Raw genomic sequence first — 20,830 nt, 5'->3', positions numbered from 1 at the left:
CCTGTTTTTTGCGTTACTCTGCAGGGTGCCTACCTGTCTGTCCCTTCCCGAGGGTCTTCTCCAGCCGGTAAGGCCCCACAAACTGACTGGACTGGCCCACCGTCAGCTCTTTGCTGCTCATCCTTCCCGAGATGAAATTCTATTCCAGATATAAGGCAAATCAAGATAGCGCTCGCTCCTGCTCCGTGCGTAATGCCGTAACGCACATTACAGGCGGCTATACGGCGGTGCAGAGAGGAGGAAAGGAGAAGAGAGGAGGTGCGGACTGGTCGTGATCTAAAGCCGGGCCTCGCAGGCTACTCCCATGCAATTGTTTGTCATGCGGTCAGGAGTGAGAACCGGTCCTGTTTCCACTCTGTAAATCCAGAGTCTTTCAAGTCAGTTACCAAAGCACAGGAAGCGGCATCATTCAAGGGAAAGGTAGGAAAAGATCAGAGATGAGGACGTGTGAGGTTTAGCCGGTATCAGAGATGGGAGATGCCCACAGAGGTGCGAACAGTCAAATTAAACCCACCCCCTGCTATAAATAACTGTAGTTTAAAGCTGATTGATCCTATATAGCTTATGCAGCTGGCCAAGAGTACAGCAGTAACGAAAAATCTCATTCAGACCTGGACAGGAAGGCTACATTTGCCACAGATTGATTTCTGTAAGAGCAGTCTCAAATATCCGAAGCCAGAATGCCCTGATCGATATCAGGGACCCCCGTTCTTCTGTTGCCGTCCAAAAAAAATGTTTTCATAATCCTCCCGAGCCCGTACATTCCCCTCTTCCTGTCAAGTCGGGCCTCATTTGGTCACAATCTGCCTTTCTGTGTAGATGCGGCGTTGCCCAGATAACAATCTATTATCACAAACAGCATCAGCAAGAAGAATGGGTTTTCCAATATCCGGTGCACACTTTGGCTCGCCCCCTCCCCGGCCCTGCATCAGGAAATAGAGGAAGAGGGGGAAGAGCATCAAAAAGGCAAACAGCCTCGGGGGCAGACCGGGCCAGACGGCCGAAAGGCGTGCTGGCTCGGGACAGCTGCAGCGTGGAGAGGTGCGCTCGGTGCGCCGGGGGAAGGATCAGCGCTCAACCCGGTGATTAATCCCGCTTCTAGAAACAACAAGCATCCTCAGCTGGCCTGGTGGTAGCCGACTCCCCGCCTCTCCTGTTCCCCTGCTCCCCCTCCCTCTCTCTTCTTCTTCTCTGTCTTTCCTTTCTTTCTCGCTGGCCGGTTTTGCTCATGATATCACCGCATCTCCTCCCTTAGCCGGCTGCTTCGTGCACAAGGAGCAGAAAAACAAACGCTAAATAAGTAAAAATATTTTAGTTTCGAGTCTTTCAGGTAGTCCGAAGTTGGCCGCATCCATGGGAGTGTTTATCATTGACGGGATGTCCTCCTCTACTCTGCCGCTACCCGTTTTTTACCCCTCTTGTTTCCTCCACCTATTACACTCCTCCTCCTCCTTTTCATGGGTCAGCATCAGCATCCGGGTTCCATAGTTCCCGCCCCACCCCTCCCTGGTGCTACGCCTCTACCTCGTCCAACTCCCCACCTCCCCCTCCCCACCCATCCTTTTAACTACTGCAAAGTTCCACAATGCTGTTTGTGACTGACTGCAACAACAACATAAGCGTATTTTTTTAAAAAGGCACATGACCACGTGAACATCAGCATCACAGACGCACACAAATACATAATTGGTTCAGTACAAATAATGGCAAAATGCCAACAGAAATCTCGTTTGTCATTTTTTAAATGGAAGCAAACATTATGACATTTCTATTGTTACAATGTTGGCTTCTATTTAAAGTAAAACAGAAGTTATAGCGCCAGTTATAATGCGATGTAGCCGTAATGCAGTCAGTCACGCAACTGAAGTGTTACTTTGCACATGCGCAGCACGCAGAAAAATCTGTTTGGCAAAACCTTTGAACAACACACAGATGAAGAACGTGTAAAAGTTGGATTGTATTGTTTCTTTGTTTTTCTGCAGGTTAGATGCAGCTGCTGTCCAGGTTCTGGTTTTAGATTTTATTACTGTATATGACTGCAACTGTAACAGGATCATTCCATATAAAATGAATCCAGTCTGCCAGTTGTTAACCCCTCAGAATCAGCTTTTTATTTTTCTTTTAATACCTGTCTGGGTTACAGGAAACACTGAAGTAAACGAGGTGGGCATCAAGAACATAATACTACCAGGGTCGATTTGAAAGGATAACACTGAAAGCACCGAAGGCTTCAAACTGAGTGTTAAAAATGAAAAAATGAGTGTACTGTAATCAACACATGGCAGGAGTCACAGCCAGAAAACAAGTCTGGTGTCAAAGTGTAGATTAAAAGAAGAACTTTCATATACTATAACTTGGTTTATACCTGTCCCATATGCTGTTATCCTTTAACATTTACCCAGAAAGCACTGTTTCAGTTGTAATGCTAATGCTAATCCCCCTATATTTAAGAAGTTATGAACGTTTAAGATTGCAGATAAATAAATAAATGAAAATGTAATTTTCAGCACGGTGGCATGGTGGTTAGCACTGTTGCCGCACAGCAAGAAGGTCCTGAGTTCAATTCCAACATCAGGGCGGGGCCGGAGTTTGCATGTTCTCCCCCGTGTTTGCGTGGCTTCCTCCCACCGTCCAAAGACATGCAGCTTGTGGGGATAGGTTAACTGGATAATCTAAATTGCCACTAGGTGTGAATGTGAGTGTGAATGGTTGTCTGTCCCTGTGTGTTAGCCCTGTGACAGACTGGCGACCTGTCCAGGGTGTACCCTGCCTCTCGCCCTATGACAGCTGGGATAGGCTCCAGCGCCCCCCGCAACCCTGAAAAGGATAAGCGGAAGCGAATGGATGGATGGATGGATGGATAATGTAATTAAAAATAAATATGTAAATAAATGAAAAACAGCCAACTCAGACCTGAGGACCGTTACTGCATCTAAGAAACAAAAATGTAACGGTAAATTTTTGCATGCTTTCAACAGTTGCTATACTAAAAAAATGTCTGATTCTGTGGGTGTCGGGTGGGAGGCATTTACTAATACATTTGTAATTTGCTTGACTGTCACAGAAAGTCAAACTTACAAATATTTTGGGCACTTTGTCATTAATTGTGAAATATATTTTTTTATTACTGAAGTTGAAAATAATTGCAGGAGTCCAGCAAGGCTCTATACTGGGGCCACTCCTCCTCCTACTCGTGGTTGCTAGGAGACGACCTCCCAGTTTGAAAAAACAAATCCAACAGGATTTAATCAACCCCCAAACGCTCCCAAGTTAAATGTCCAACAACTGACTTTGTGTCAGCTGCCTTTTTAGAGTTTGGCAAAAAGACACCACCCCCCCACCACCACCACCGCCGCTTTTTGCCCTTTTGTAACTACTGTGTGTCTGGCAGCCTGGGATTATTTTATAATGCAGCCTTTATACTCTATTAAGGCTTAAAGTTAGGGGTGTGGCTTCTTAGACTGACAGATGGATCCTAAAAGTGGTGACTTGTGGCCTTGCTGTGTGCAGAACCTCTCCTCCACTAAGTGGAGTCACAGTTTTTGTCCTTTTTAGGTGTGTTTTTGTCGGAAGTATCTAACAAATAATGCTTTGTTGCTAATACAAACAGCCTATCCTAGAGGTCTGTGCTCTTGGTGAGTTCAATTCTGATATATATGCTCGGCTATTTAGCACCAGTGAGCAGGTCTTTGTGACTAGTGTGCTTTGCAAACTTTACTGTTGCTTGTTGATATCTAAGCATGATAACTTAGCACTCGACCCTCTTGTACAAATATGTTCACTTCTGACTCAACCCCCCCCCCAACATGGCCTAAACACTAACTGCTGGCTTTCAAAAACCAATGTGTGACTCTGTGCTGGTCTCTCACATACAGTTTGTGGTGATCATGCTGATTGTTGTTGTTCTGTTTTCCATCTTAAGAATTTGCTTGCATGACTTTATTCCACCTAGAATACTTTGAGTGCTTCCTTAAGATCCAGCTAGCACTCAAACGTCTCTCTGTGACAGGACTGGCAGCCCCAAAACACTGGAATCAGTTTTTAATGAAGAATAAGATCTATAAACCCACTCACAGCAGTAGCTATTACGGGCTATCAGCCATATAAGCTTGTAGCAGTGAGCATTTGATTTCTAGGAGGAAACGTTACTCTGTTATTGGAGGATAAAGCAATGGGGTCAAAAGCAAGAAATCAATCAAGTAAGTGGACAATAAAATCTTTAATAGCAGTTGTTTCCAGGGTCAGGAATAACTTGGCTTACAGGCGCATGGTTTGCACATAAGCAGTGTATATATAGCAGCACTCTGGTTTCTTTTCTTTCATTGCTAATCTAGTTCACAACTGATGTTAAGACTACAGTGTGGCCAGTCACGCTTGAATCTAGGTTAGAAACATTTAGCATTAGTGCTTCATGTATAGCAGACCCCAGGGACAGATCGATGCACACACACACACACACACACACACACACACACACACACACACACACACAAAACCAACGCAAAACCACTGGGTGCTGCATCACTGTATGTGATTAAATTTCCACATTGTGATAACTGTATGACGTACCCAAATCTTAATCCCTTTTAATCTTAATCTGTGGATAGAGTCAGGTTGATGTAGCTCAGATTATCCTACAGTGCTTTGTGAGTCTGTAAGTCCACTCATGCCAGGTTATCTTTTGTGTCACAGATGCTGTTTTTATCTCATTGCACATTAAAATCCTACATTTGTGCACATTATTCATTAGTGAAAGATAGAGGAGCACAAAACTTGATTTTCACAAGAGTAAAATAAATCTTTTGTTTTCATAGATGAGTCTGTATAACTGCTGGTGTAAGTGCATTTTCCAACCACAGGGTGGCGCTGTTGGGCTACTACACTAGCTTCTTTCTTTTTTCTCTTGATGGAATTTTCTAGCTACAAAGTTGCAGTGTCCATCAGTTTTATAAAAGATATGAAATTTTGACACATCAGACCACATGGCAGTTTTCTGCCTTAGCCAATGTTAAATGATTCATTGACAGAGAAGAAAGGAGCAAGTCTGGATCTTGTTTATATCTGGCTTTGCATTTCTGAGTGTATGGGCAGGTGATCTTCATCCTTCCTTACCCGCCGTGTATCTTATAGCACTTCATTCCAATGGTTATAGCCTAAAGGGTAGTGGTTTCAAAATGTGGGAGCTTGGCGTGTGCCTGACCAGGTGCCACCAGGCCAAGGTTTGTCCACCAAATGCACACCATCAGGCTCCCGTGCAATATCTGGCTCCACGAGGAGCTCGAATCCATAGCTGAAATTTCTTGCACCAAAGAAATACATGCAGCTACATGTCTGTGCAGCTACATAAGCTGGTATGTGCACAGACCAAGGAGGACTACTTCATAATATATGTTAAAATATTTGCTCTCACACACACACACGCTCGCACACACACATACACACACTTCCCCTTTTAGGCTCTTCTCTTGAGAGTCAGACAGAAATATTGCATCTCCTCCCCCCAGGGGAATCTTCCTGAAGCATTTAGCATTTAGGTTGTTGGGCACGGTATATCTGATGTCAAGCACAGAGCAGGCAGTGCGACACAGTGTTCCTGTAACATGTGCTCCACATTATGATTGATGTTACTATTTCTTGTGCTGAAGAAAGGGTCCTTATACAGTCAGGCCTACAGACTGTGGACATTACACGGACACATGTGCATCTGTGTTTGAGAATGTAGGACATGATGTGTCCTGTCAGGTGTTGATAGCTGGGGAATATTTCTGGAAACATAGCGTGGCTGCTCGGACAATATGTGCATATGTGTAGCGTTGCATAATGTGGGCTGCTGGTCACATTTTCTTCAGTACAGTTGACTTAGACTCTCTGATTTTCAGATCAGCAGAGGTTATAATCTTAACCCTGCCTTCAACTCATCACAGAGGACGCCTTAGAGCTCAGAGGGTTAAACAGGAAAGACGATTTCAAAGAAGAAAGAAGACCTTATGGAAAGTGAGTGGAGGGTCTTTGGCTCCCTCTTGTGCTCACTATGGGTACTTTTACAAATAAGAAGTGGATACAACTGTGGACAGATTTTGTATGAACATGTTTTTTTAAAGTAAAAGAAAAATAATTGCAGGAGTAAAAAAAAGTGTTTTGATGTGTCTAAAAAAATGTTTTTATCACACTGGTGCTACTTTCTGAATGTAATAATACCTCTTTTATACCTCTGAAGTGACTGTACGGTACTACTGCAAATTATGTAGTGTATAATGTACTTTTTCCATATGTCTGAAGTATCATAAACATGTACAAACTCGAGACCTCTTGAAAGCAAGGCTCTGTGTGAAAGCTGAGGACAGACTAATCTGGGAATGTATGGGTGTGATGCCAAAAAGAGTCTGAATTTACCCCCTGGGGCTGGATTAGGACAGCCACACAGACAGCTGACAGTAAAGACCCATGTTTGAGGCTTCTTGCTTGAACAAGTTGAATGACTGGGGGTAGATGTTGAATTTCCCTCTCTTCAGCAATTTATAACCTTATGTAATCCCTGCTGTTGGTGTATCTATGGCAACATGCAAGATATATATGATTATGTATAAATCCAAATGGTATATAGGATGGTAATATATACTGTAGCACTTATATTGGATTTACTACCTACTCTGTCATACACCGATCATCTGCAATATTTACACTAGAACAGGAAAACCATAAAAGATTCATGTATAATACTTTTCATTCTGTTACAGTGCAATGTTCTTGATTTCTGACATTCAGCTACCCAATAAACCATTGCTACAGTGGAAGTGGTCTCAGACACTTCACCTCACCAAAATGCAAATGCTGTTGAAGTCCAGTCTCCAAACTCCCTCAGGTCTAAATTTAATCGAGCCTTTCAAGGATGTGTCAGAAAAAGTTTGATCTACACAAAGATCTTGATCTACCTCACTTACGTGTGTTGTCAGTGAATTTCAAAAATACAGGAAGTTGTGGACTTACTGGAAAGGAGCACTACAATGCTGAACTGTAACTGGCACATTAGCTTCTCGCTTTCTTGCTAACATTTGTTGCAACTTGTAGAACCTTTGCCCAAACAGTTATTTTGCACTGAGAACAGCAAGATATGTAAAGTTATAATTAGGGATGGGTATTGATAAGATTTTCACGATTCCGATTCAATTTTCGATTCTGTTTAATGATTTGATTCTTGATCGATTCTTTTTTAAAAAGGAGAACACTAAAGTTGATTAGCTTAGAACTTTGTTTTATATCTCCTCTTTGAACAAGATAGGAATTTAGGAGTAACATGGCCTTACAAACCCAACAGTGAGATCTTAAGAGATCCACAGCCTACGGCTCTTCAATGGGGTGTCAGACTCTGTCTGTCTCATCATGGTCACCTAAATGCACAGTAATGGCAGGTTTGTAATAAGGCAGATCGCGCTAACATAATCTGCACTGTTAGTTGATTATTTACCTGCCGTATTAACGGGAGAGGACGTGCAAACGTTACCGCTGCTGCTGGGTTGAGATTCACGAGTCCGGAGCGGAATTAAAAACACGACATTCATTTAAGGTCATCGTGCGTTTTGTGAGCAAATGCTTTTGCATATTCGTAGTGTTTCCTCCCTTAAATGAAATATCTACTTTGCAAGTATTGCAAGTTGTCCTGTTGTCATCCGTTCTCGTAAAGTATAATCAAACTTTTGAGCGTTTGAGCCGCCATGTTTCCTGCCAGGTAAGTGACGCTCCGCAATGCGGTGACGTCATTCGGGGCGACTGGAATCGATAAGGGAATCGTTTGCAAAAAGGGCAAACAATTCCAAGGAATTGAAACAGTGGGAACCGGTTCTCAACAAGAACCGGTTTTTGATACCCATCCCTACTTATAATGTAACCTAAAATATTGTGTGAAACTCTGGTTTGCTGGGTTATCAAGATTGCCAACATTCATTAAAGGGACAACCTCTAGAACTCAAAAATCGTCTTTTTATAGACTTTAGTCTTCATTAAAAACTGATTCTTGTGTTTTGGGTCATACTGGCTGCCAGTTGAGTCACAAAGAAACGGTTGACCATTTGGCTTTGAAGCTAGCCTTTAAAGAATTTTAGTCTGAATACAGTTAATCAAGCAAAGCTGATCTAACGGACGGAAAACAGAACAGTCATGGTCAAAAAGCCAGGTATAAATAAGAAAATAATAAAAAAATAATAAAAAGTTTAGACCTCTATTAATAGTTTACACCTTCATTAAAAGTCATCCAGCTGTACAGTTGTGTTAGGGGCACGTCAGCAGTGTCCCCATCAGATCTGCTCTCCTTCACTACTCTGACTCATTGAACTTGACCTTGTCTCTTTGTGTGTGCTGTTAGTGACATTTGGAGCATTTTTGCAGATTGCCTGACTGATGATGTGCTTTGCTGTGTGGTACAAACCATCCAACAAATTTGTCCTTCAGACTTGGTGAGTGAGATTCTAGTATTTTATTAGTTTTAACTATCTTATATGTTAGGGTGACCATATTTTGATTTCCAAAAAAAGAGGACACTTCATGAAGAAGTTTAATAATACTGTTTGCTTAAAGAAATTTTTAACACATTTAAACGATGCCTTCTCTGTGCAGTTAATGAATGGTGAAACCAAAATGTCATTTAGGCTTTTAAAAGTCATCAAGGGCAAAAAAAAATAACTCAAAAACCTCTGGAATTAAATAATGGTGCAGAAAGAATGCCTCATCTTTATAAGAAAAATTACCGGGACCGTACGAGGGAAATTTATTTTGCAGTTTATCTGAAAAGCTCCACGCACTTTGACGTCTTTTAAACATCATCATCTGTCTGTCCGGTCTGTGAGCGCAGAACAAACTCGCAAAGCATCAGCTCGGAGATGACATCACACATATGGTTCCTCTGTAGGCCCATAGAAAAACCTGGACATTTTCATCAATCTCGAAAATCCTCCCGGATGCTCTGGACAGAACGTGAAAAGTGGACATGTCCGGGGAAAAGAGGATGGTTGGTCACCCTATTATATGTGTATAGCAACAAAGCTAGCTAGCATTAGCTGATAACTTGGAACTCCACTGTTTCATCCTTAGCATCAAAATGCTAACACTGAAGATAGCTAAGCATTAACAGTCCCTAGACAAACCAGTACTTAGGACATATTTACTTTATAAACTGTCATTAATAATTAATATGTTTTTGAAAAAGTGTCAGTATGTTGGGAAAAATTAGAGATGTTGCAGAAAATAAAGACATACTGTAGCAATCCGATTATTAAGTGATGACGTGACGAATCCTACTTCCGGGCCTAAAGTAGTCTGCGTTTAATATGGCTTTTGTGTTGTTAACATGTTTAATGTTTTGTATTTTCTTCTATTTGATCTCAAAAAGGTCCTAAAAAAAGTCAGTGATCACCGTTGACCTCCCTCGGCTTTTATTACTGCTAATCATTTATTTAAGCTCAGTTTTTAAAACCTTAGGATGTAACTACAGCCCAGCCCATGCAGCTGTATATGAATGACTAACCTCGTATTGTGGATGGATTATCTCAGTTGTTCTCCTGGCTGAAGTTTGGTCCTTTTACAGCATCCTGCCATGCGATTACATTTGTTCCTGACCACCGAGAACACTCACGTTAACTTTTATCGAGTGGAAAAAAAGTTAGCTTGTTTATATTATGCTAACATAGCTGTGTCGCTAGCGGTCACGTAGCACATCATTATATACCAGCTAGCCAAACTTCAGTAACCCTACAAACGTCACTGCTGTTTAGTTTTCTGTCTTCATTTATGTTGGAAGTGATAACAGAGCTGTACGTTTTAATTTGTTTCCAAAACCCCGCAGTCAGGACATGCTATATTGTATTTAGATAGAAGCTAGCGAGCTAACTTCCTGCTAACTTCTCTGTTAAATGTCATAAATTCCATTTTCATGGATGCCTGGATGTTAAACTCAATTGTTACACCTGGTAGAGCAGAACGCTGATCATTTTATTAAAGATGAAAGACTTTAGACAGTGTTTTAACTCTCAGTAATGCCATAGTGATCGTTTGATATATGGACCTGCAGCAGAGTTTAGGCCCAGACACAGCTAGTGACGTCAGACTGAACGATCGGATACAATAATGTGTCTCTGTACAGCCATTTTAACTAGCATTGATGTCAGAAGCAGTGTCATCACTCTATCCTTTTGATGATCACGAAGATGTTCAGATTGCTACTCGGTTATTTAGAAGTTATTCTGCGTATTTACTGTCTTGGTGTACATGCTAACCTCTAACTTCTACAAGGCAAAACTAGGATTGGGTCAAAGGTTGCTGCATCCTCAGTATTACAAATCAAGAGGCCAGAAATCACAAGTTGGTTTTTATACCAAGTATTTCATACTTTTTATTTCCATTTATAAGTATTCATTTCAAGTCGACAATTTACATCACAGCCCATTGGCTCTCTGGAATTGTCAGTATAATGTATATCAGCCTTAGAGACGAGGGGAATAGCGGGTAAGACTGCGGGACCCAGAAAAGCCTAAAACATGAGGGGGAGGACAGGGGGGAGGAAACTGTGGTTTCTGCCACCAGATCCCAAACTCGGCCCAAATCAACACAGTGTTTGCCTCTCTGTGATGATCATCGTCATCATCTTCATCATTCGAGTTGTTGTCATCGGTCCAGTGCTGTTGTGCAGAAGGAAAATGCTGGGAACTTGGAGGACTCAGTGCAGTGGACCTGCAATAGCGAGAGACATTTGAGATGGATGAAGGCAAAGATCCTTTGGGCAGACCTGACAAATAATCTGATATCTAACCGCTGATCTCAAACAGATACAGACAAGGAGCGTCACATGTTGCAATCTTCCCAAATCATACCACTTGCTTCTTCCCGTTTCATTATACAGTAGGCCAGCTGAATACCTTTGGCCACAGGCGTTGTCCAGGCTGCAGTCCCACATGGCTCAGATCCAGTGAAATCCAGATCATCTCTGTATGTGGTCTGGCTGATCCAGTTGCATTCTCATCCTTTGTTTTGCATACATTTACGCCTGCATTAAAGTACCTGTTTCCTTACCAAGAACTGATATCTACAGCAGACGATCACTCAGTCGGGCTGTTTATTAATTCTGGTGAGTGTCTTCTTATTGAAACTGCTTTTCAACTGACAAAGCAGCAAATATTTTAAAACTCAGCATCTCAATAATGAGATTTTGGATCTTTATTTAGTCATATATATGTATTTGATTTGCCAGTCTATCAGAATAGGTCATTTTTGTTCCTCCTAAAAATTATCCTCCCAAGTCTTGGCAATAATAACAAACTTTTGATATGTCAAAGTAAGGCTAAGCTGAGCATTATAGTCATTATAGTCAGCGTTGGAACAGTAAACCAGCAGGACCAGCTAAAGAGAATTCAGCCATAGTTAATTTTTTAAAGCTATATTTAGAGAATAAACACTTGTATTCTCTGTTCCTGTTGAAACCATTTTCAGACGATTCACAAAGGTTTCTATAAATAACCCGCCACCGAAGCTGTTATGGAATTAATCATTCAATTATGCAACATGCTTACATTTGAGGCTGGAGGGCGACTCCTCATGACGTCCCTTCAGCTGCACTCTTCACACAAGCAGCGAAGGCCTCCATCAGATCTTTGCAGCCCCCGGCTCCCTTCTCTGCCACACTGGAGGAAAGATTAACAACAGTTAGACCTCAAGTAAACCCACGTACAGGAGTTAAGCATCAACTGGATGCCAATCCGAGGAATTCTGTTGGCAAAACACATGCATGTTTGGTGTGCTAACATTGGTAGAAGCAAAAACACGAGCAACAGCTCTCAACGAGAGAGAAAAGATGAAGAGTAGGAAGAAGGGATGAATGTGACAGAGCGAGAGAGGAAGAGAGATTTCAAGCTTGGGAATAATTTCAGGCTTCCCATTCAGGAGCGAACACAGCAGCCGACACTGCCACAGTGCATTAGGGTGATGGAGCGAGAGAGAGGAGGGAGGGAGACAGAACAGCCATGTGCGTGGACCCATCTGTTTGATGGGAGGGAGGGAGGTTGCGTGATAATGGAGAGATAATAAGACACAGAGGTAACAGGGGGAGGCCACAGGAGGAGAGGGTTCATGTTACATGAACGTAAACCAATAGACTGGCTCCTCCTCCGCCTTCATGATGTCTCATTATCTCTCTGCTCCACTTTTCCTGCAACCCACCGAAGAGCAGGGGCCTCAATCCCTCTATTCACAACGGTTCCTACTCGCTGCCAAGATAAAGGTTTTGCTTTTCATCCAGTATGTAGATTTACTCACTTATACGGTGTCACTTTTATAAATATTGGTTTTTAATCTGTCTGCTGCTTTTACCTTTCCTTTATGATCAGAAGATTGGTTTTCCTTTTATTCATTTGGCTGCCATATTGGTGATGTCAGCAGACAGTTAACCCCTCGAGGTCTGAGGGGGTAACTCTAACCCTAACCATAATTTGGAGAAAGGGAAAACAAATTTTCTGGGAAAAGCACACACACACACACAACACACACACACACACACGTCAGGTGTTGCTGTCCTAGTGGGGACATCTCATTGACATAATGCTTTCCCTAGGCGCTTACCCTAACCATCAAAAATGAATGCCTAACCCTTACCCTAAACCTAACCATGACCCTGACACTAAAACCACACTTTGAATGTGAAAAATGCCTTCGAACTCGTGGGAACCAATAGGGCTGGTGGTCCCCACAAGGATAGTAAATTTCAGATTTTGGTCCCCACCAAGAAAAGAAAAAGTGGCACACACACACACAGCGCCAGGATATTGGCTGTATCTGAATTCAGGGTCTGCAGCCTTAAAGGCCGCATTTTAAGGCCGATTACATCACGATGCGACGAAGGCTGTCCCAATTCAAAGGCTGCTCGAAATGCGGCCCTCAAATGCATCCTTCATTTCCCTGAATTTTAAGGACGTGGCGGTGTAGACTTTGTGGCCCAACATATCCCAGAATGCATAGCGCGGCGGTGGGTGTGGATAATTTTGCCGAAAAAAACGGCGGATGAGGGGCGCCCGAAGAGTAAACTTTAAGTAAGTACTGAATATTATGTCACTTATTTATGTGGAAATGTTTACTAACGAAGAACATTAAAACATTACTGTTGGCCACATGTCGGCAAAGTTATGTGACATTAGTGACGTTTGTACTAACTTGGTTTTAAAGCCTTTACTTTAAAATATACGCCGTTCAATAGCTGAGCTTAATCAGAGAATGATCAAAGCTCATGTAGAAACAAACAAACAAAAGATTTTCTCCTTCATTTCTGTCAAACAAAGCTGTATGAAATGTTTCCAGCTGTTAGCATCATGGTTGCTAGGCAACCTGGGCAGCGCAACGGAGGCTAGACCGTCCCATTTCACAATCCTCGCACTTCCGGCCTTAGCGGTCTTTAAGTACGCGGCCCTTGAGGATCGTTGAGACTGCGTACTTTAAGGCTGCAGACCCTGAATTGGGATACAGCCATTGTTAGCTTACTTTAAGCTGTAAGCTAGCTGTTCCCAACAGCTAGCTTACAGCTTTGGTAGGTAAAAATGCATTTTTCCTGATTTCATTTATATATTTATTTATGTACTGTAATATTACTGTTATTGTGAATTTTTTCTTCTTCAAATAAGTGAAAACCTGACACAAATTAAGCTAACTAGCTCCAGAGTAAAAATAATATACGGAAAATACGAAGAAAATAGGCCAGTCTGATTTTCAGCCTTCAACATGCAACAGAGTGAAGTACAGTCAATTCTGTAAGTCTGAAAAGTGTATCAGATCCATTTTAATACACCAGCTGAGCTACACAGAGCATACTGCTTTATCGTTTCATATTGTGGCCTGGCGCCTTCAGTGATGTAACGTACAGCTGGCTGCTGCAGATTATCACTCAGCACTTTACTTTGCCAGGAGAGTTGGAGAGTACGGTGTGTGTCTGCTGCTTGGCGAGGGTGTGCAAGGAAATGGGGAAGTGGGGCATTGAGTGGTTATGTTGCATGCACTGCAATAATGACTCAACATCAGAGCTGAGCAGAATCTAACCCTGAGGCTGTGTTGCCAGATAATCCAGCCGCAGTGCCATCAACATGCATGTACATGTCTCTGAATCAAACCCAACAAGAAGAAGGAACATTATTGTACTTGTAAAGTCCTACTATCTGCATGTGAACAAATATTAAGAAAATATAGGGATTACATAAAGCATAAGAGCAGGGTGCTCACATGCATGGGCAGACAAGGGTAAGAAGCTGATGACATCATCGCAACTAGAGGCATCACGCAATCTTCTGAGAGAGGGAGAGAGAGCGTGATTCTGAATGAGCGTGGTACAAGCAACCAGGAACAAAACCAATTGGTTGTTTCAGTGAATACATGACTGCAGACTGAATGAAAGCAACTCTGCACCACTGAGCACTAGTATCCTGATCCAAGCATGTCCAGGTCCGATTGCCACTCTGCACGGGGTGGAGGAGGGACGTTGTGTCCTTGTCTTGGACACAATCAGGAAGCGTAATCTGAATTATTTAGGCTGGGCTTGCTATAGTCAGTCCACTGGGACCAACATGTATAATAGATCAGTGAGCAGGTGCAGAAGGGTAAAATGATGATGCAGACGCCAGGATTTAGGCAGGAGGTCATGTGATTAGCTGTGTCACTGTCCTGTGAGGTAGCGATGAGAATCATCAAAGAGTTTATTGGGACGGTGATTCTCCAACATTTCTGCTTGAGACTTCTTAAAACAATATATGTCAACAAGTTAAGACCCAAAGAAGTAAGGTTGTTCCATTTTGTGCCTTTATCGAAACATCTGAGTCTTTCAAAAATCTGCTTTTGTAAAATGCACTTTACCCATCTGGATGTTGAAAAAAATCACCAAAACAATGAATAAACAGATTCCACAGGCGTCAAAGCTGTTGTCTGTCCAGCATGGTGAGCTGGAGGGGAAGAGGCTGTAGCTAGCCTGACACAGCAGCAGTGCTACACTCAGATTACTGACGTCTGCCGAGTCACCAAATTCCAGCCAGAAATTAAATGCATGTGCGTCCATACAGCTGCAGGCGATCGGCCCAAAGAGGCCGACTGTGGAAGTGAGTGTGAGAGTGTTTATGGAAGGCAGAGGAAGCGTAAGGCCAGCATGTCCACGGTTCCTATGGCTAACATTCAGCATGTTCACTGTAGGAGTTTGCATAGATCGCCATGGCCTGCAAACAGGTGTCTAAACCAGCCTTGACCTCATTTTTGAGGAGACTTTGAGACTGTGGCTACTCTTCAGTGAGCTATTTATGACCATTGGGTACTTTAACTTTGAAATTTCATTAAAGTAAAATCACATTTTGTTGCATTTATGCAATTATTGAAGTAAAAAAAGAGCTTGCTCTTTTAAAAAAATACATTGTTATTATACCAGCAAAACAGAACCTGAAGTAGAGGAAGTAAATATGTGTTGGTATGTCGATGCTTATGTTAAAAGCTAAAGAGATACTTTCAGTCCTACCTGTATTTTTGCAAATGAATCATAATAAATAAAACACGTAGCACATTAGGTACATACAGGTATAGGTCACACGTTTCTACAACTACAATTTAAGGAATAATTTTTAGCAGCAATAAATAGAAGTTACATTGATAAACATGGCACATTGCCTTCTTTTACAAATTTATTCATTTATATAAATGAATTTAAATAAATTAAGGGAGCCACTGGAGCAGCTGGAGGTGTTTTGAGACTAGGGATGGACCGATCCGATATTACGTATCGGTCCGATACTGACCTAAATTACTGGATCGGATATCGGAGAGACAAAAAATGTAATCCGATCCATTAAATATCCCCAAAGCACCTCACAAAACTTGCGACATGGCGTAACTCAGCTCAGAACCGTAGCACGTCGGAGCAGAATGCGTCACGTGATAGAGCTGCTGTGGCACGCGAGACCTTGCTACCAACCCAGCATTTCATCTCCGAGGAAGTTTTCCCAGAGAGAAGTAAAGCAAGTGTGTAAGTTCATCTCTGAATGTTTGTAAAGCATTCCCACGTTAAGCTTAACAACCGATATATAGAGCGACTGCCTCTCTCTCTCTCTCTCTCTCTCTCCTGCTGCTACTTCAATCATGACACTGATCAATGATCAGCTGATCGTCTTTTCTGTCGTGAGTCCGTCTCTCTTGTTTGTTTTTGGCCCACTTTGCACCAGAAAGAGGAAACCAGCGGCTGAACAACAGCAGCACGTTTAAGCTTGATCAGCTGTTGTTAGAATTTATTTAATATTATTTCTACACCAGGATCTTTTTCTAAGTAGCTGACGTAACTGTGCAGGGGCGGATCTAGCAAAGTTTAGCCAGGGGGCCTGGTACGACATTAACAGGGAAAAGGGGGCACAGAGACATACTTTTCTTTCTTATTCTCATTTAAAATGTCGAGCTTTTAATAAGTAATTATCCAAATTTTACACCCAAAGTTTTCATCTGATGTAAAATATATAGAAGTCCATTACTGTATATAGTAACTGTTAAGTCTAACATATACAGGGCTACACATAAATGGTGCGCATTCGCTGTCAAAATAAAAGACGCGCACCGGATAAGAAGTTGGAACGTGTGTTTGCGTACTTAAGATGTTCTGGAGGAGGACAGACATTTGTTCAGAACTCTTGAAGATGTCGAAGAAGCAAGCTCCGTAAGCAGTTACTTTGGTGTTCCTCCACCGCAAAAGAAGCGCGTTTTCTCGAATATGTGCTTCTTATCTGGTGCGCGTCTTTTATTTTGACAGCGAATGTGCACCTGCGGAGCACTTGTTTGCATCCCTGAATATATACCCTAGTAAGCTATAGTACTTTTTTCTTTGGAAAGGTACAATCTGTGCAGTCTGCAATTCTGTTGAAGAAAGATTTCTATCTATTTATTTATTGTAGAAAAATAATTAATTTCAGTGCATTTCTTTTAATTAAAAAATAATAATTTGTACACGTGCATTAAATTAAAGTTGATTACGTCAATTAAGCAAAACGAGGCGGAGGGTGGTTCCCAATTTCTTTGCTGGGGGGTGGCAGCCCTGATAGTTAGGTTGTTTAATATTTCTGCTAAGTACTCTTTAAAATACCAGAATAGGGAGGATGGAGGATTTAAGTTTATTAGATTGATCAGTTTTGTTGAACTATGAAATATTTTGGGTGCAGTGTATTTTTTTTAATACAGGTATAACAGAATAGCTTTAGTGTTTTTTTTTTTGTTTTTTTAAGACAAAAAGTATGAACTTATACAAAATGCAGCAAGATATAAAAAAAAAAAAACAGTTTTATTGATTAAAAAATACGCTATATCAGATTCATATCGGTATCGGCAGATATTATTACAAATTTATGATATTGGTATTGGTATCGGACATAAAAAAGTGGTATCGTGCCATCTTTATTTGAGACCTCTATTTATCAATAAGATAAATTTTTGAAAAATTTATGGAATAAACATATATTTATAATTTATAATGTTTGTAACACTTTATTAATGCTAGTTAGTCATAGTCAAGTTCAGTTCCTCATAAATGTCAAGGAAAATATACTTGATATACTGTTCATGCATTACATTTTCGTTTTTAACCTGCTCACTTCACCTCTGTGTGACTTTGCCACTGTGACCTTGACATGGTCATGACTATATTAATCATGGCTGCCCTATAAGTTTCCAGCTGGGTGTGAAAGAGAAGCGTTCGCTTATTTGGCTGCCCTGCTTAAAAAGGAGCGGGTGTCAGGTGGAGCAGTAATGTGACCTACGACTAGTAACATGCAATGATACCCAGCATATACAGTCACTCGTAACATTTCTATCCATGACTTTGACAAGCTGCTGTCTATAAATACGCAGGTATTTCTGATATATTGCTTACACAGGGCAGAGCCATCTTGGTTCTATAGTTGGCTCAGAATTGGCTGGGATAACACGGCTAATGGAGACCGCAGTATAGCAAGAATTGTTCCTTTCAGCACATGAATGTACATAGGAGCATCCATCATATAAGTGAGCATGTATACTGATGCAAGTCCTATAGAGAGCTGACTTGTATAAACTGTACCTTAAACCAAAGAAGTTAATTTGAATGTCAGTATTAGCAAAATAAATCTACTTTTAGTTACATGTAGCGTATGAATTTAGGAGCAAAGCTGAAAGAGCGTGGGATTCCCAACAGCTAAGAGGTTAGACTTTCAGTTTCATATAAAAAAGTCTGCTTACAGATCTTAGGGAATTAGAACGATGGGACTGTGCCTAGAATGCTAGCATTAGCTGCTAGCAACACGACACACCCCTGTAGTTTTAATTTAACATTTAGCTGCTAATTGCTAAGCAGGTAAGTGCTGTGTGTTTACCAGTTAGTATCTAATTCTCCCATTCTTAATGAATGGGTCATTTACAAGGCCCATGTGGCCAAAAATAGCACTGTAAGAAGGTAAACAACAAACCAGGTCTGTGAAGCTAGCTTAAACTAATTTAAGCTAATTCCTTAAAAATACTCTGTAAAGTTGCTGATTCTGGTAACATTTCTAAGCTCAACACACACACACTGATTTCACAGTGATTGCCATTCTGCACTCACTGATGATTAATTTGTTTGCATAATTATTTTTCTGTTAAATTTATCCCTAGTTTAAAAAGTGATGCCACAGAGATTACAGGTTATGGGACAACTGTCTCCCTCAGATTAACTCTGGCTCTATACAACTTAAAGGACAAATAGTGCTGGTGCTGCCTGATTTTCAACCTTTCAAGGTTAGGTTCAGGTCAGCTTCATGCAATGACCCACATACAGTATAATCTTGTAAAACCATGATATGCCGCATGAGCAACAGAACGTCTTATCACCTTAAAACATTTTGCGTTGTACTTTCAAATACTCTTGAGAGTGCCAGCTTTGGCCAGAGTGCCCAGTGTATTCTTTAACATAAGAGGAACTGAAGTTATCAATCAGTTATCAGTTGTATATTTCATTTGAATATATGTTAAACCTCAACATTCACCTAGAAATATCAGAGGTATCGTAAAGGTCATCAACACACTGGCGCATGATTAGCCAATTACCCATGCCATGCCTTCCTTTCCCACTCAACCTGCTTGCTTATCTAATAGCTTCACGCATTCATATCCACCTTATCAAGACTAAACAGGCTGGCTGAAGAAAACTGGGCAGCTTTTGCTATCAATAAAATGTGTTTACTTTGCCAGCACATAATTATTAACACCAGAACAGGTCAAATTCCAACTACAACCGAAGAGATCACTAGAAAAACTGTTCCCTGCAGTTCATTGAACTTGACTGTGAAGAACTCAGACCTCTAAATGTCTGTAGTAGTGTTATGTCATTGCTCCATTCTCACAAAGCAGCATCTGTTGTGTCCGTTGACATAGCAAGAGGCTAAAGGAGACACTGGATACGAACAGAACGAGCTAACGCGAGGAATTCTGGGGAAAGGGAGGCAAGTGACGTAAGCAGATTCCCAGCCTCCATCCATCCGTATGGGCAAGCATCGAGCATCACCACCGCTGTCACGCATCATTAATCCCTTAATCGCTCTGCCCTACATGGGGTGCCCTAAGTTTTCATAACCTTCAAACTTGCGCTCAGCCAGGTTGTCAAATTCATTTACATCTCAACACGCAAGATGTGGAGACTTTTAGCGCAAACGCCAATGACCGCTGAAGCGACTCCATTTTGGGATGGCGCACTTTAGGATACCGCAGTCCACGACCAGCCGCTGCCACACATGCGAGTCTCCCCCTTAATTTGGGTGCCGTGGTGTTTTTCTTTCCAGTTTGATAGCTCGTTAAGCAACGGCCAAGAACATCACGAATGATCCAGATAATTCGGTTTTGACTTCTCAGCGTGTAAACGTTTAAAGGCAACTCTGAGAGTCAGAGATGAACTTGAGTAGGCATCAAAGGTGTACCCAAGAACTGCAAGAGGTATGGTTTTGGCGTCTGGGATAAGAACCTTTCTTCCACTCTAAAGGATATGCAAATATGCAAATGACAAACATATAAACTGTTTTTCTGTTAATCACTCCAACATGCACGGAGTCACCTACCACTTGTCCAGGTCAGCCTTGATGTTTGCACAAGCAGCAGGGACGGGGGCCTCAGCAGGGGCGGCGGCGGTTTCAGAGTCCGACATGTCTGCGGTGGTGCTGCTACGTGGTGTTGAGGGTGCGTATGCTGTCCAGTTCTTGTCCTCTGAACGCCTATGGGTCCCAGCGCCACCAACGGACACAGACAGAGAGAGAAAGTAGAGATGTGAGCGAGCTGGTGAAAGGGGAGGGGAGCACAGCGGGAGGTGGGAGGAGATAAAACATGTGAGAGGGGAAGCACACGTGTGTACATAGCAGTCAAGAACTGAGGGAGGGGGCGGAAGAGGTGAAAGGGCAGTGACCCAGAAGAGGAAGATTTAGGAACAAGGACAGAAAAAGGATACTAGAATTTGTGGGGGTTCCTTATTTATGAGGTTCATCACGCAGGTTTGATGCCGATAATACTACTTAACAGGTGGTCCAACACAAGTGTTAGTTCAGGCATTCAGAAAATAGATAAAAACTCCATGATGCACTGAAGCGACCAATGCCAACTGAATTCTGCTCACTACTATGTCTGTGAAATGAAACATCAGAAGTCAGAGTGGCCTGAAGTCAGGTTTTTAAAGTTGTTGTTTTGTGGACTGTGAAATGAACGTACGTGTGTGTGTGTGTGTAAGCAAGTACACACACACATGACAACCATGACAGCTCGTCTTCCAACGAGAGCTGCCTGTCAAAAAGCTGCCATCTAC

At 41.9% G+C, this 20,830-nt stretch overlaps 1 protein-coding gene across 2 annotated transcripts in view; it reads right to left on the bottom strand.

The window, feature by feature from the left end:
• Positions 1-1,484, bottom strand: part of LOC146520784 (serine/threonine-protein kinase BRSK1-like) — a 41,821-nt gene extending 40,337 nt beyond the window's left edge. The window contains exon 1 of one of the 2 annotated variants that reach the window (XM_085157371.1): positions 34-1,484. In XM_085157371.1, the coding sequence (XP_085013497.1) occupies positions 34-121 (88 nt within the window). In that variant the 5' untranslated portion in view covers positions 122-1,484. The remainder of the gene's footprint in view (positions 1-33) is intronic. The other variant, XM_085157372.1, reaches the window with a different exon arrangement.
• Between the last annotated feature and the right edge of the window lie 19,346 nt (positions 1,485-20,830).

Source organism: Neolamprologus multifasciatus, chromosome 4 (assembly GCF_963576455.1).
Source record: "Neolamprologus multifasciatus chromosome 4, fNeoMul1.2, whole genome shotgun sequence".
Taxonomy (NCBI): domain Eukaryota; kingdom Metazoa; phylum Chordata; class Actinopteri; order Cichliformes; family Cichlidae; genus Neolamprologus; species Neolamprologus multifasciatus.
The sequence above is the reverse complement of the archived record's forward strand: the minus strand, read 5'-3'. Positions and strand labels throughout refer to the sequence as shown.